This window comes from Malurus melanocephalus, unplaced genomic scaffold (genome assembly GCF_030028575.1).
Source record: "Malurus melanocephalus ecotype Western Australia unplaced genomic scaffold, MMel_1.1 scaffold_24, whole genome shotgun sequence".
In the NCBI taxonomy this organism is placed as follows: domain Eukaryota; kingdom Metazoa; phylum Chordata; class Aves; order Passeriformes; family Maluridae; genus Malurus; species Malurus melanocephalus.
This window is the reverse complement of record NW_026623256.1, coordinates 2,608,205-2,622,033: the sequence shown is the minus strand read 5'-3', so window position 1 is coordinate 2,622,033 and position 13,829 is coordinate 2,608,205. Positions and strand designations below refer to the sequence as shown.

Genomic DNA, 13,829 nt, shown 5'->3' with positions numbered 1-13,829 from the left:
CAGATACTCTACCTGCTAGAGATCTCATACTCTTGAGCATCTACGGCACAAGGAATTCCTGCAACAGTGACAGTTTCTGCAATGTCTTGATGTTTCTGCCCGAGGTTTGAGCCAGTGATGGTGATTCTAGTGCCACCTTCCACTGGTCCAGACAGGGGATACACCTGCAAAGACATCCGCGCACGTGTAAATGTCACAGTATCTCAGACCTCTGCAGTCTGGTGACTGATCTACAGCACAGGGCCCTTCAAATGCCCCGGTGCAAACTCTGCCTGCTCGGGTCRCTGCTATTGACTCCTTTTACTGGCTTGGACTAGTCCCAGGTCTCAGCCTCATTGAAGAAAGGCCATAAAGAACACCATTGGAGCCTTTGTTCCCGTACCTCGCTGTTGCCAGCAGTTCCCACCCAGAGATGACAATCCACTTAGAAGGCAAAGACTGCCCTGCTTTGCCTTCCCATCAACATGCTGACCACTCCACAGGGCATCTCTGCTGAGGAGTGGGAATGCACAAGCCAATACATGTTAYTGGTATTGAAGCAGCAAGCACCATTCCCCCCTCAGCATCAGGACAACAATGAATTGCATGCTGCACAAACGTCAAGCTCTGTCCCTGAGCAGCATCCAAGGTAAACTAAGACAAGATGCAGCACATGGATGTTGTGTGCCACTGGAGGGAGGACAAGCTGACAGCAAAAGGGACACATGGCTACAGACACTTGTCATGTGGCAGTTAGCAAGAAACATTTAAAATAAACAGACAAAATTAATTAATTAATTCCGGTAACCTGTCATGCCTCTCCCATCATTGCTGTGCTGTTATGGTTAGGTTTTGCCTTCCTTTGCCCCAGGCTTAGTTGGGCCAACCTGTTTCAGGGTCTGGYTCGAGACAGTTGGAGGATCCATCCAGTGGACCCTTTCCCAGCTCCTGAATGATTCTGATGTGCCAGATACAAATGAATTGTTCCCCACTGTTCTTTATCAGCAACTGAAAGCCCAGCACAACAGTCTAGAATCATCACAATACTGAGGGTCCACAATTGAACTTCCTCTTCAGAAAACCAATAAATTATCGAGCTGCATTGTTTGTACTCTGAGTTCACAGCCCTTTGATTTCCACTGCAGAATGGAGCCCTTCTTGCCCCGGGCACAGTACACCAGTGACCAAATTACTCACAGAGTGAATGAGAGGTGCTGGACACAGGTCTTCAATTTCTTCCTTGCAAGAGCCCCTGAAGATACAGCTGGGGTTGTCACCTCCACACCACACACAGTTGTACTTTGAGTCAGCTGTTTGGCAGCGGCTACAATCAGTGTGTCCCACAGAGCAGTTGTAAAAAGTCACTGCAAAGGAGAAACGTTCAGAGGCATCTGCAAACATCCCCATATGGYATAGCACAACCTGGCATTGTTTACAGACCCCACTCCTCCTCCTGCCCCCATGACAAGCCGCAAGTGAAGCTCTGATTTCCTTAGTTTTCCTGTGATGGGACTACCACAGGTACGAAAAGGTTCATTTAAGGATTTCTCAATTCCTTTCCACCTCATCTGCCATGTTTTTGCTGGGAAGGTGTTGCCCTCCTACCATGAAGATCTGCAGCACTGTCCACTCGAAGGTGTCGTCGCCTCTGTACAAACACCACGGCGTTGAATTCGAGCTGAGGTGCTGTGTAACTGTACTGCAAAGACAAAGATCATCAAGAGGACTTAACAGATGCAAAACCAAACCAGCTGAACAGGCAAGAAGCATCAGCATCCATCCTGCATAGTGCATGGTGCATAGTCTACATGAGCTTCCATGCATGCAGACAAGGCAGTGTTAGCTGGGGCAGTGGCAGCACAAGCTTGTCCTCTCTTGTTCACACAGTTACAATTCTGCTCTAGAAAGAGTTTGCAGGTTTTGGTTCACTAAGATGAGCTCTGAAAACCAAGTKTGTGCTCACAACAATACTCGTCTAACTTCCTAACTGCATTCCTAAGTGTCCAATTCCCATCTACAAGCCACCTGCTCAGAAAGCTGCTCAAGCTGSCATTTATGTAATTTCAGTAGAGCTGAAGATGTAGGATCACAATTGATCTGCAGGGCTCATGTGCACAAGAGTCTGTGTTGTTCTTCTCTCAACTATATGAGTTTGTGAACTAAAAATAACATCTCTACATGCAAATCTTGCCTTAAGTAAAATTCACACATCATCCAGAAGTGTACATGTCTGTTTTAATTTTCCCTGTTAATCTTACAAACCACAGGCTTGCTTCTATCATCAAGAACAAAACCAGTACTAACAGTGTTTTTCTTCTCATGAAAGAGCAACCATCACAGAAGTCATGAGGCAGAGAATGACAAACAGTGCCTCAAGCTAAAGCTGACACTGTGCTAGCCAGTTCAGAGACAGCACCATGCCCTGCTATAGCCAATGCAGCAACAGGTYATGTGGCTCAGACTGCACAATCTTCCTGAGGCTGAGGGTACCAGTACTGGCAGGCAGCAGCACTACAGCTGAGGACCCCACAGTACTAAATATTCCACAAATACTTTAGCAAAATATGCTTTTTTTACCCAGAACTTGCCTTCCATCCTACTCTTTTGCTGAGCAAAACCAGCACCTGTGTGAACTGTGAAATGGCACAGTAATCCCAGTACTCACCTGGTTCATCTGGCAGGTGATATAACAGAGTGACTTGTTTGTTTCTTCTCCTTCYACATAAGCTTCCATCACCACTGTCCTCCCCTCCAAATCCAGGACACACTCGTAGTCCCACTGCTGGTCCTGCAGGAGGAGACACATGGCACAATTTCTCAGTGACACAGAGCTCCTGGCTACACAAGTATCCTCCTGCCTCTCTAATTCAGCACCTTTCACTAAGCCACCAAGACAGCAGTTTGCTCCTCTCATTCCCCTCATTATGCCAACTCTGTGCTACATTCAATGGCTCTCCGTATTGTGACTGTCTCCATGTATGAAAGGCAAACCAACACAAAACAGAACACCTAGAAGGGAGCATGTGTGTCACTGTGGGGAGAACTTAGCAAAGAAGAAATTTAAAACAAACAAACAAACAAACAAACAGTGGGACTGTGAAGTTATGTCTATACATCCCTGTGAAATGCTAGCTTGAAGATGAAGAATAGAGTACACGGATTAGGGCAGAGCATGTAAAAAACACTAAACGTGTATTTCTTCTCCCTGTCTCTTTCCTGAATTGCTTAAATACTTCCTGTAAAAAAGCTAGATATGCATCTCTCTGGAACCAGCTCTGCTCCTCTGAGCAGTGCAGTATGTCAGRTTTAATGTATAAAGTAACAATTAGACTGTGGGCTGCATGTTCCGAGTTGTTTTTTTGTAAAAGGTTACTAAATCATCTTCTGGCTTGAGAAGCAAAGAGAATTTTTATCAGAGACACACCCAAGAAACAGCTGGCAAGAGTGGCTTTCCCCACTACACAAGTTTCAGGTATGGCAGGAATAGCCACATTAACCTGAGCATGCCAGAAAGGAAAGGGAAAAGATGACTTGTCTTTAGTTTATGGAGACACAAACAAACAGGATGGATTCAGCAGAAAGTTATTCCAAGAACTACCATCTGCAGTGCAGCACAGGTGCAGTTTAATCCAAATACATGCAGATCTTCCCCAGCAGGTTGGTTCATACYTGTACTTTCCCTTTCTCTGGGTGACTCCTACACACCAATAAATACAGCTATGGAATTCTTTATGCACAGACGTAARTTATTCCTCCAGGAGAAACCCAGCTAGAGTCACAACTGTATCTTACATATATTTTTAGCAGTCCAGTGGCCAGGATGCCCAAACAGTGCCCTGCACTAATGCAGGTGGTGATGGCACTGAGCTGACTACCTGATAGAGGTGGAAGTTCTTTCCCAGCAGRGTTATCTTCCTCGCCACATTGACTGGAAACAGCGAAGATCCTTGGATTCCCTGCACACAGGGACATGCATCTGGACCCCAGCTAGGCTCTTCACTCTGAAAAAAACCCCACAGGACACAATCTCTCCTGTGTGCTGAAATACTAGACTGGCAAACTGTAAGAAAACTTCTAWGACTTACAGCCTCAGACTGTGAATCCCAAAGCTCAGTAACTCACCTCCTCCCAAAACTCAGGGGCATCGTACTGATAATCGAGGTCAGGGTGAAGGATTCTGGGGAAGTCAGGGACATCCCTCTCTGAAGAATCGCCATCACCCGACAGAAGTGTAGAAGCAGAGAAAAGGGATGTGTCATTCTCAGCCTGCAGCAAATCCATCCAGTCCTCTGTGTCCTGGAGCTCTGTGCCTTCCTCCAGCAGCCACTGCGGGGCAGCTGATGTTGGGAGCTCTGAAACAGAGAGTTCAGTTCCTGGCAACCCAGGAGAGCCATCAGAGGCAACAGGGCYCCCCGGCACCTGGCTGGGGGTCTGGGGAGATGGGATGGCAGATGTCAGTGCCTCCGTGGTAGGAACAGGACTTGGAGGCCACTTGAAACTGGTGACATGAGGGGAAGGGGTTACTGCTGCCACTGCAGACGTGTGCAGCAGAGGGCTCCCCCCGAGGGTGGTGGCAGGGTCCGTGTGCCGGGGCTCCTGGGCTGTGGCTGGCCCTTCCGTGGGCAAGGCTGCGTGCTCCATGTTTTTAGATGGGCTGAAGAGGACAGATGTAGCAGGAGATGTTGTCTCTGGCACAGTGACAGCAGGTTTATCTGCTGGCGGTGGCAGTGGGGATTCTGTGGCAGCCTGGAGAGAGGCAGCTTCGGTGGAGAGGGTCAGGGAGGTGTAGCTGAGGGTCTGTACAGGCTCTGTTGTCATCTGCAAGGCTGCGGAGGGCGTGACGTGGATGGGCTCCGTGTGGGGCACGGTGCTCGGGCCCACATGCACAGGGGTGGTGACAGGCTTGGTGGTCATGGTGGGGACTGTGGTAGAGGACTTAGTGAGGGGAGCAGCTGAAGAGGGATACACACTTGAGGCTGGGATCTGGGCCTAGAGAAAAACAACACGGTGGAGTGAGAAGAGGGAAAGAAGTGAAGCAGAATAAAACCCAAGCAGAAAAACACTTCCTATCACTTCCCATAGACAAGAGGCCGCTTCACCCTTTGGCTTTTAATGAGAGCTACACCTTGTGCCATCTTTTGGCAAAAATGCAAGGCCACCTGTGGCAGCCRCAAACTGGGCACCTCTTCCACCTTCCCACCAACTTGCTCTTGTCCCTCACTACGACAACATTGGCTGCACAGCCCAGAACAAGGGTGGTCTGCTTTATCTGATGGCACTTCCCCAGAAACCTGTAGCATCAGGGATGCAGAGCATTGTGTTGCTCCAAGGGGAGCTCCTGCTCCAACAGTTCCCCTCTTTGCTTGACATGACTGACAGCTGCTATTTTACCTGAGAACAGATCTGACTYACTGAGGCTGTTAGAGCACACAGGACTAGGACTGAGCAGGAGACGCACCCTTTCATTGTAGATAATGGTTCCTTCCTCACAGGCTGCTTTGTGAGTGCAGAGGTGCTGCTGGATGCACCAGTTACATCCCCAGAGACTGCTCACACACTTCTGGCACCTGGAAGAAGGACAGAAAAGCAGCTGCTAAGACAGGACGAAGCAGAAAGGGAGAGCCAGCGTCTCTAAAACTACAGAAAAGAAAAAGCAGGTGCTCACGGTGCCGATTTCCACAGCAGGGCCACTGCAGCACAGTCATAGAAAGAGAAGTCCACAGAAGCAATGAAGATGTCATGGAAACGCACTACGAGCTTTATGGTGACATGATCTGAAAATGAAAATAAAAATTTCTTAGAAATGGAGCCCCTACAAGTTTGCCATACTGTTAGGAGACACAGCATGCTTTAAGATAGACACTGTCAAACACTGAGACAGATTCCCTTCCATGCTTTTAGAACCTCAATCACTGGATTATCCTRTGGACACTTAAAACAGGTTGGACAAGTTTGTCAGGAGTAGTTTGTGACAGGTCTTGCCAACCCATGGGAAAGAAGCCTAGTCTGAAGATCTGTCCATCTTTATCTCTGTAATCCCACTGCCATCTCGGTATTAGAGCAAGATGTAACGTTGAGATTCAAAGCTGATTGTCTTCTTTTGTCATCCAAAGGAAAATGAAACTCTTAGAACAGACATGCTCATCACATACTGCCTTCAGCTTGGGAGATTTGTTCTATGCCCAGACTAAGAAGTGAGTCAGGGAAGAGGTTTATAAGACTTTTAATCTCATTTGCCACGACTGAAGGTTTATCTGCTTTAAAATCCAGATCTCATGTCAATTACAAGCCTCAGWGATAGCCCTGTTCTCGTTGGGAAGAGATACTGCTTTCTGCAGACCAAACAACTGCAGAGATGGTCAAAACTTACTGCAGCTGATAGCATCAGCCTGAAGGAGATATTTTGCATATGACAGTAGTGTATCAGATAATTAATCTTGTCCCAGACAAATGCCTCCAACCTTASAGTTGGTTATTAGCTCTCCAAATAATGGGAACATACTACATTCTCGCTCTACCCCAGGAGCTGCTGTTCCTCTAAGGCAGTTTCCTACAAAAAAATAAGTAACAAGAACCTTGTGCACTTCTCCTCTCAGAATGCTTGCACGAGGAGCTCTGAAATCTCAATCTCTAGCCCTGACAAAACAATTAATGTGAATTGTTGTGAAGAATCAAGTCAGGCCTAAACTGGGTTCCTGAGAGGATGGCAAGGGAAGCAGTATGCTAACAAAACAGTGATGAGGGGTGTACTGAAACCCATGGTGAGCAGAAAATAAGGGTGTATCCTATGCAGCTGGAGGCTGGAGCCACTGCAGTACTGCTAGCTCCTATCACTGTCATAGAGGTGATTGCATTTGGCAGTGGTGGAAGGGCTAACATCTCCCAGGATTTCAGGCTTATGACACATATTTATAAATACTCCTTTCTCCAAAAAGGCCATTATTTTCCATGACTGCCAATAATGACAATACATGAAGATGAGGTCGAGTAGTTGCAAACTGAGAGCAGAAGTTTGTGCTACCAATTTGGAGCTGAACAGCTACATGTGATGGATGAGTTGGTATGCAACTTTTAGAACAAAGCTGGAAAAATGCAAATATTTTAGTGAGCTGTGAAAAGTATTCTAAGTAGGATTAGGAAAGTGCTGGTATCCAAGGTCCTAATGAGATCTCATTTAGAAAACAATGTATGAACATGGGTACCAGCTTCAAATTCATCTTAGAGGAGTACAGAAGCCACACAGAGAAGGAACAGCAATAGAGTGAAGGAGAGRGAAAGTCTGAGGAGCAAGAGAACACGAAGAAGAAGTTGGCACAGTTAACACAGAAAATCTCTGTTCTAGGAATGCCTGGCCACRCTTCACTGAGTGGGAGAAGCACTGCGGAAGCGGAAGGACAACACAAATAGATCAAACGGGCTGAAACCATCCATGAGCAAGTTTAGGCTACACAACAGGAGCCACCTGATAAGCCTCAGAGACAATATGAAAGTAATGTAGGTAAGGCATCTTGGAATAAAAGAAAGACTGACTTACGAAGGAGTTGATAAGAATATCTGAAGCCTGGAATAATGAGAACTAGACCATGGCTTTATCTATACTGATTTTTCACAGCTGTGCTTAAATTCAGGCCCACACAACTAAACAGAGAAGCCAACCCTRCCCATTCTGCTTTGAAGTGGCAGTGCATGAAATCCTTTTTTCCTCTCTGACTGACACTCCTGAGTGGACTCTTGGTGGGTTTGTTCCAGATGAAAGCAGTGTGAAAACCAGATATTACAATGCTGCAAATAATATTGAAAATGATGGAGTTTGAGATTAAATGAGTGTGTTAGCTGGGTTCTGGTGTCATGTTATGTCCATGGAGATTGCTTCAGACGTATTAGCCAGGTGCATAGTTGCACAGAAAAATCAGTTCAACCATTTAGGTGAATTGTGGGGAATGTGTCCCAACTGGCASCTGCCTTTTACTTCAGATGAACAAGCTCTTTGAAGAGATCAGCTCATCAGRGCTCACACTGACAGGCTGGGTAAAATCCAATGCAAAGACAATAAATCGAGAACTTTCCAGGTTYTTTAGAGTGGCCAATCAGCAATACTCAGCCAGCTATTGTTCACAGGCTGACTCTGTATTTTCTGAGGTTATGCCGCATTTCAGATTTATTTCTATCTTTAAGGACCATGGATCTCTTCTTGCCTTTCCTTACCTGTACTTCCTTACCCAACAAGGATTTTGAGAAGGTTTGCATTTTGTTTTAATAATAAAGCAATATTTAAGAGAGTTCTCRCTCCAGATTCATGACAAAGYTGCCAAACCAGCCACCCCTCTAGAMTGCATTTCAGATCACATTCAGATTTGCATACAACCCTTCAAACAGGATCTCCTTTCCAACTATCAGAATTTGGCACTGGAATTTGGCAACAGYCCAAAATAGCACAGGATGTGTGTGACACAAGTAGAAAGCAAACAGATATTATAAGGAATGAAATGAACACCTGCTGACAGTCCACATACATTCATGGCTGTTAATCCTGGCAATACAAAGACCTACAACTTACTTTCTCCCAACAATGTTATCACAGCTATCATGCTCCATTTGAAGCATTTCACTAACCTGTTCCTGTTGGCAAAGTCGGTGCTTGGCTGGGATCTGGAGAAGGACACATGATTCCYGACTCTGTCAGAACTGCTGGGCTTTCATAATCTTCGAAATAACATGAGTAAAATTCTTCCTCACGCAGAGAAGGTAAGTCTGATATGGCCAAGAATATCTGCCGGTTCAATAATATCCAGTAAATAATTTTCCCTTATTTAATCTAATTTTTTAATCTGTTTTTTTCAAAGGAAGAACCCCATAAAGTAGTTATCTACACAAACACTCATTTTCCTATAATGTCTCCTAGGACTGACTGTTCCATTCATCATCTCTTGCCATTCCTGAACTGAATTTGGCATCCCTCCAGCAACTGACAACTTCCCTCTTTGCCCAAGCCTCCAGCAAAAGACAGGTTCTTGCCACCTCCTGACAYAATGACAGACTTCAAATCATTCTAGCACCTTCTTAGCTTTTCTGCCAGCTTTCACATGCCAGACAGCGAGCTGTAATTTTGGGTAACTCCTTTCCTTTCAGGTTCTCCTGACAGCAAGTGACAGAAACACTGAAAGCACAGACATGGGCATCTCACAGATACTAAAACAAGGAGGGTCCCCATCCAAGAAGGCATCACATACTCCAGAATGCCCAGTAACCCTTAGCAGACAAGGACATTTAATTTTAGGGAAAACAAAGAAACAACCAAACAATTGAAATAGCTTGGCTGTACCAGGAGATAAGTCCCTCGTGTGACGCAGACAACATGCCTGAATGTTCAATGTTTCAACACGCCACTGAGAGCAACAGAAAGACTTGGGACTCCTCAGTTTGCAGAGGACTTTSTATAAGTTTGAGCACCATCAGAGGATCACCACCACTCACATTTCTCTTTTCCTCTCTGCTGATATTGGCTGGAGTTAGCGACTGGACAGACAGACACTGCTGTGTAGAGTTAAAGCTCCAGAGCCACTGCTCACTCAGCCTGGACCGCAAGCACTCGGAGCGACGGCTGCACCTGCAGGGAGATGGCAAGAAGCCCTGTGAGAAACCTGTGCAGAACTTTGTGTTTGGCTTCCAAGCAGACACTGGCTGTCTCAAGCCTTCCTAGAGTCTTGGAGAAGCTTCTACACAAGCCACTAAAGTGCCAGCCTCCCACCACCTTCAATAATAGGATGAACTGCTGTGAAAYTATAGATGGTAGGTACTTCACGAACTTCAAGGGTCACAAACTGGTTCCTGTGGCTTTCCACWAGGAAGCAGAGCCAGCAGGCAAACACACACACGAGAGTAAACCATGTCTCAACTAAGCAACATCAGCAGAGTAGCAAGAAGTGAAAGGGTGCTAAATCAAACACCTAAAGGGTGCTAAATAAAACAGAAGAAGGGACAATGTAGTTTCTCTACACTTGAAATGAAGTAATTTKAACTGAAGTCACATTAAACCAGACTGAAATCTACTGGACAGGAGACTCRTGAGTGGTGACGAAGACCCGAAATGCAATGGAAAGATGTCCCTGTATGCAAYTGCTATTGTTGGCAGTGTTTTAGGGAGGCAGAGAGAGGAATGGTAAGTTAGAGCAAATATCCCATAAAGGAACTAAAAGTAAATTAAATCCAGACACAAATATAAGGAAGAGATAAAGCAGAGACAATCCCTAGGCACTATCCCTCCAACATCCTCACAGGTGAACAGGGGTTTATCTTACCGTCCCTGAAGAACACACCAGCCACAGTAGGGATCTCTCAGTGCCAGACAGGACTCACAGTCCAAGTAMAGGGAACATTCCATTATGGGAACCTTTGCCACCTGTTAGAGAAAGAAATAAAAAGTGGAAAACACAGCACACATGACACAGCTCCCAGGTCATTGGCTTCTTATCCTAACAAGCAAGTCTCATCATCTGCACACTCATCAAAACTTCCTGATCCTCAATTTACCCTCCCATAAAAACACAGAAAAGGGAACAAGTTTTTAAAGCCCATCTGAGCAGCCATTTCACATATGGGTGAAGGACATCTAAACATCATGCTGAGGCACTGAGGTAAGCAAACTGTATTGCTATTCTTTGGTTATTCTGCAGCACATTTTGCAAGGAGACTTCATTTAATGATACAACTGCATATTAATAAAGTGAATTACAGAACAGCAGACTGAATATCATCCACTCTTTTGCTTTTCTGGACTCTGTCATGTAAGATCATCTCTCTTGACATGCAGGTGATTGAAGCAGGAGATAGCAGCTACAGCTAAGGCCTCTGAATCCATCTGCCCTATTGCCCAGCTCTACCTGGCAGAATTACAATTTTGGCTGAAAGTAGATCATGACACTTTGATCAGTATGGAACAAAARCTTTCTGCAATCTGGGGGTAAATTTTACTTGCAAAATTCTTCTGCTTTAACATACCATCCTTGCTGATTTCAGCCTCTTGCCCTCCTTAATCCACTACTACACTTCAGCTACTACTGTCAGCTACTTTGAAATAGCAACTTCTAATCCCAGACCTATTACTTTTGCTAAGTACATGATGTAATTTGCATCTTTTAACTGACAGAACAATTATTGTTAAGGATATATTTCAGATTTCCCTAATCTTCTTCCACTCTCAGATTTCAACTCCCACTTTGAAGTGTTACAAAATTTAAGAGTATCTCAAAGTGTACTGGGGGAGTGAAGGGAAGCAGTGGCTTTCCAACACGCTCTCATTTTTTGTTTRTTCTTTCCTTCACAGTAACTCAAGGGCTGCTTTTTCTTTGCTAGGAGGATCTTTTTCTTTCCAGCTCAAGGAGCTGATATGTGGTGGTATACAAATCCTCTCAAGTTAAGTATCCATAGCTGAATTTCCTGCTCAGCAGACACCAATACCCCAAAAGCCTGCAATGCCTTTTCTCCTCCAATTGCCTGTAGGCACAAACAGAATTACAAAAAGCAGGAGACGAGGGAAAGGTGCCTCACATGGCTCCTTCCACAGCTTGATTTCATCTGCAARCCTGTTATGATATCCCTGGTCAGAGAACACCTCTGCTATCTGAAGATATTTCCCACACATATCTGCTTTTTGTAGGTTACAGAAGAACAGCTCGATCTTTTAATTGATTAAAACCAGAAGTGCTACACTTYAATTACACAAAATCTCCCTTTTCTCTTTTTAATCTCCTGCAAAAGCAAGATGGGTCACATGTGAAACCACAGGCTTTCTTCTGCTCAAATGGAGATGCAAACTGTTGTCCAAACAGTTCCTGCTCAACACAGCGGAACCCAGGAATTTGTGGTCCCTTGTCTTCATGCCAGCAGAGCAGCCCTTTACAGCCTGCAGTTCACATTCCTCCATCACTGCTGATGCAGCCTGACAGACTTCAGAAAATGCACACGCAAACAAGCCATGGATTAGGATAACAAGCTTTCTCCACGCTTCCTCCAGCTTCTGGAAAATGCCAGTCCTCATTCCTGTGAGCGGACTGGCAGGCAGCTGCTGCCCAGCACAGGCTTAGCCAGGTGACGTTTCCCTGCCTCCCCTGCTCCTGTCAGCAGTTTGTCTGGACCTCTAGTGCCTTCAGCTCCTCCTTGGAAGGGACTGTATTGCTCTTACCATTGACTGGGTCATGACAAAGAGGTGCTCCTGCAATTGGTCGAACAGCAGGTCTCTGCTCACCATGCTGTTCACCTGGATAGACACCGAAGCGTAGGTGTGTGCCTCTCCCTGGGCTCCCAAGTACACCTGCAAGAGAGTCAAAGTTTTGAGAAGGCAAAGCACCACCACAGGAGCTGGGGGCACCTGTCCTACACCAGAAACAAGCTGGAACCGCTGCTGTGTGCAMGGATTTTAACCTCTCACCAGAACCTCCGTGCAGTGACTTCAGCCACAAGMAGCACGTGCCCAGAAATACCTGTGCAAGCCACAGAGGATGCACCAGCCCTGCTGTTGGCTCTGTGCAGGTGTTAGCAAAGGCAGTGTGACAACATTTGGGGCATCCACATTCTACACAGTCAGTACAGTGTGAGAAAAGATCAACTAATAATAACAACYTCTARTAGAAACCCARCTTCCYAAGGAAAAAAAAAAAACMTGTCTTTTTCTCCCCTTCTACCTGAGCATCCCTGATTGGTTTTATCCTCTTTGCTGCATGCAGATCATACCTTGTGCAGCCTCCCTCCGCTGTCTCCCAGAAAAGCAAYGGTGTGGCCATCTTCCACATTCACTGCCACAGCTGTCAGACGGGCATCGGTTTTCTCCAGGAGTGGGGCTGCTTCCAAGGGTATCCGGCTGGCCATAGGGCTGGGAGTGTGGTCAGAGCCACAGGGGTAGGCATACAGGGTGTCCTTTTTGGGAGAGTGGAAAGAACAGGGAAATCAGTACCAAAAAAATTGATACAAGGAACATGAGTGCATTTAACACTTCCTACCATCCTCTTCTACCKAAATTCTCCAGCAGTGAGTTCAGCTTTAACCCCTCTAAGCGTTTTTTACTGACAGCAAAACTACCCATATTTTAATAATTAGTTTAGGTATGTTRGCTGTTTGTAATCTGTTAAATTGTAAGTCTGAAATAGAATTCCAAAGAATCAGAACATACATAAACAAGGGGTGGGACACAACCTGCTCCAAAGAGCTTACTAACTACACTTAAGAATCAAAGAGCACATACAAGAGTCATCRTTGCACACTGCATCAATCCTTCCGAGTCTTGTGAGAGTTCTGAACATTAACTCCACTGCACTGTGCAGAAACAGTCACCCTTCTGTTCCAGTTAGTTCCCTCCCAGYCTTACCAACCCTTCACTTGCTGCATTCTAAAGAGGGACAATGAAAGCTGCCAACTTATTTACTATTTGTTATGTGTAGAGAAAAGATATCGCATTATGATTCATCTTTTTCCTAAGTAACAAACTCCGTCTTGTCTAGGATAGTTCCTCTGCTGCTTTATCTCTTTCTTGATGCCTTGTTCCATGTCCATTTCAATTTTTCAGTACCCTTTTGGAGACTGAATGCAGAATTGTTCACACAACAATTATTATCTCAAACACTATTTTTTAATCAATCAGTGKCTTGTCTTCAAACAAGGTGGCTTGTGTAAATTCAAGATTTTCCTCACAAAATCCCTTATGGATAATGTTTTCACTCTCTTCTGCAGCCCCTTACTAATTACTCTGAAAAGGTTGTGCATGGAGCAGCGCATTAACCGTGCAGTCCATGCTGACTGCAGCTCCCTCTCTTGCCTCGGGCAGTGTGGTTCAATTCAGGCTCCTCGTGAACCGGGTT

The 13,829-nt window shown here is 45.5% G+C and overlaps 1 protein-coding gene across 2 annotated transcripts in view; it reads right to left on the bottom strand.

Moving 5' to 3' along the window:
- PLXNB1 (plexin B1) overlaps positions 1–13,829 on the bottom strand; it is a 74,437-nt gene that overhangs the window by 20,405 nt on the left and 40,203 nt on the right. For both annotated transcript variants that reach the window (XM_057390295.1, XM_057390296.1), the window contains exons 4-16: positions 12,709–12,891; positions 12,161–12,289; positions 10,278–10,378; positions 9,454–9,586; positions 8,593–8,749; positions 5,645–5,753; positions 5,438–5,546; positions 4,102–4,968; positions 3,855–3,980; positions 2,645–2,767; positions 1,585–1,678; positions 1,177–1,343; positions 13–164 (exon numbers count right to left, since the gene is read on the bottom strand). In XM_057390295.1, the coding sequence (XP_057246278.1) occupies positions 13–164; positions 1,177–1,343; positions 1,585–1,678; positions 2,645–2,767; positions 3,855–3,980; positions 4,102–4,968; positions 5,438–5,546; positions 5,645–5,753; positions 8,593–8,749; positions 9,454–9,586; positions 10,278–10,378; positions 12,161–12,289; positions 12,709–12,891 (2,450 nt within the window). The remainder of the gene's footprint in view (positions 1–12; positions 165–1,176; positions 1,344–1,584; positions 1,679–2,644; positions 2,768–3,854; positions 3,981–4,101; positions 4,969–5,437; positions 5,547–5,644; positions 5,754–8,592; positions 8,750–9,453; positions 9,587–10,277; positions 10,379–12,160; positions 12,290–12,708; positions 12,892–13,829) is intronic.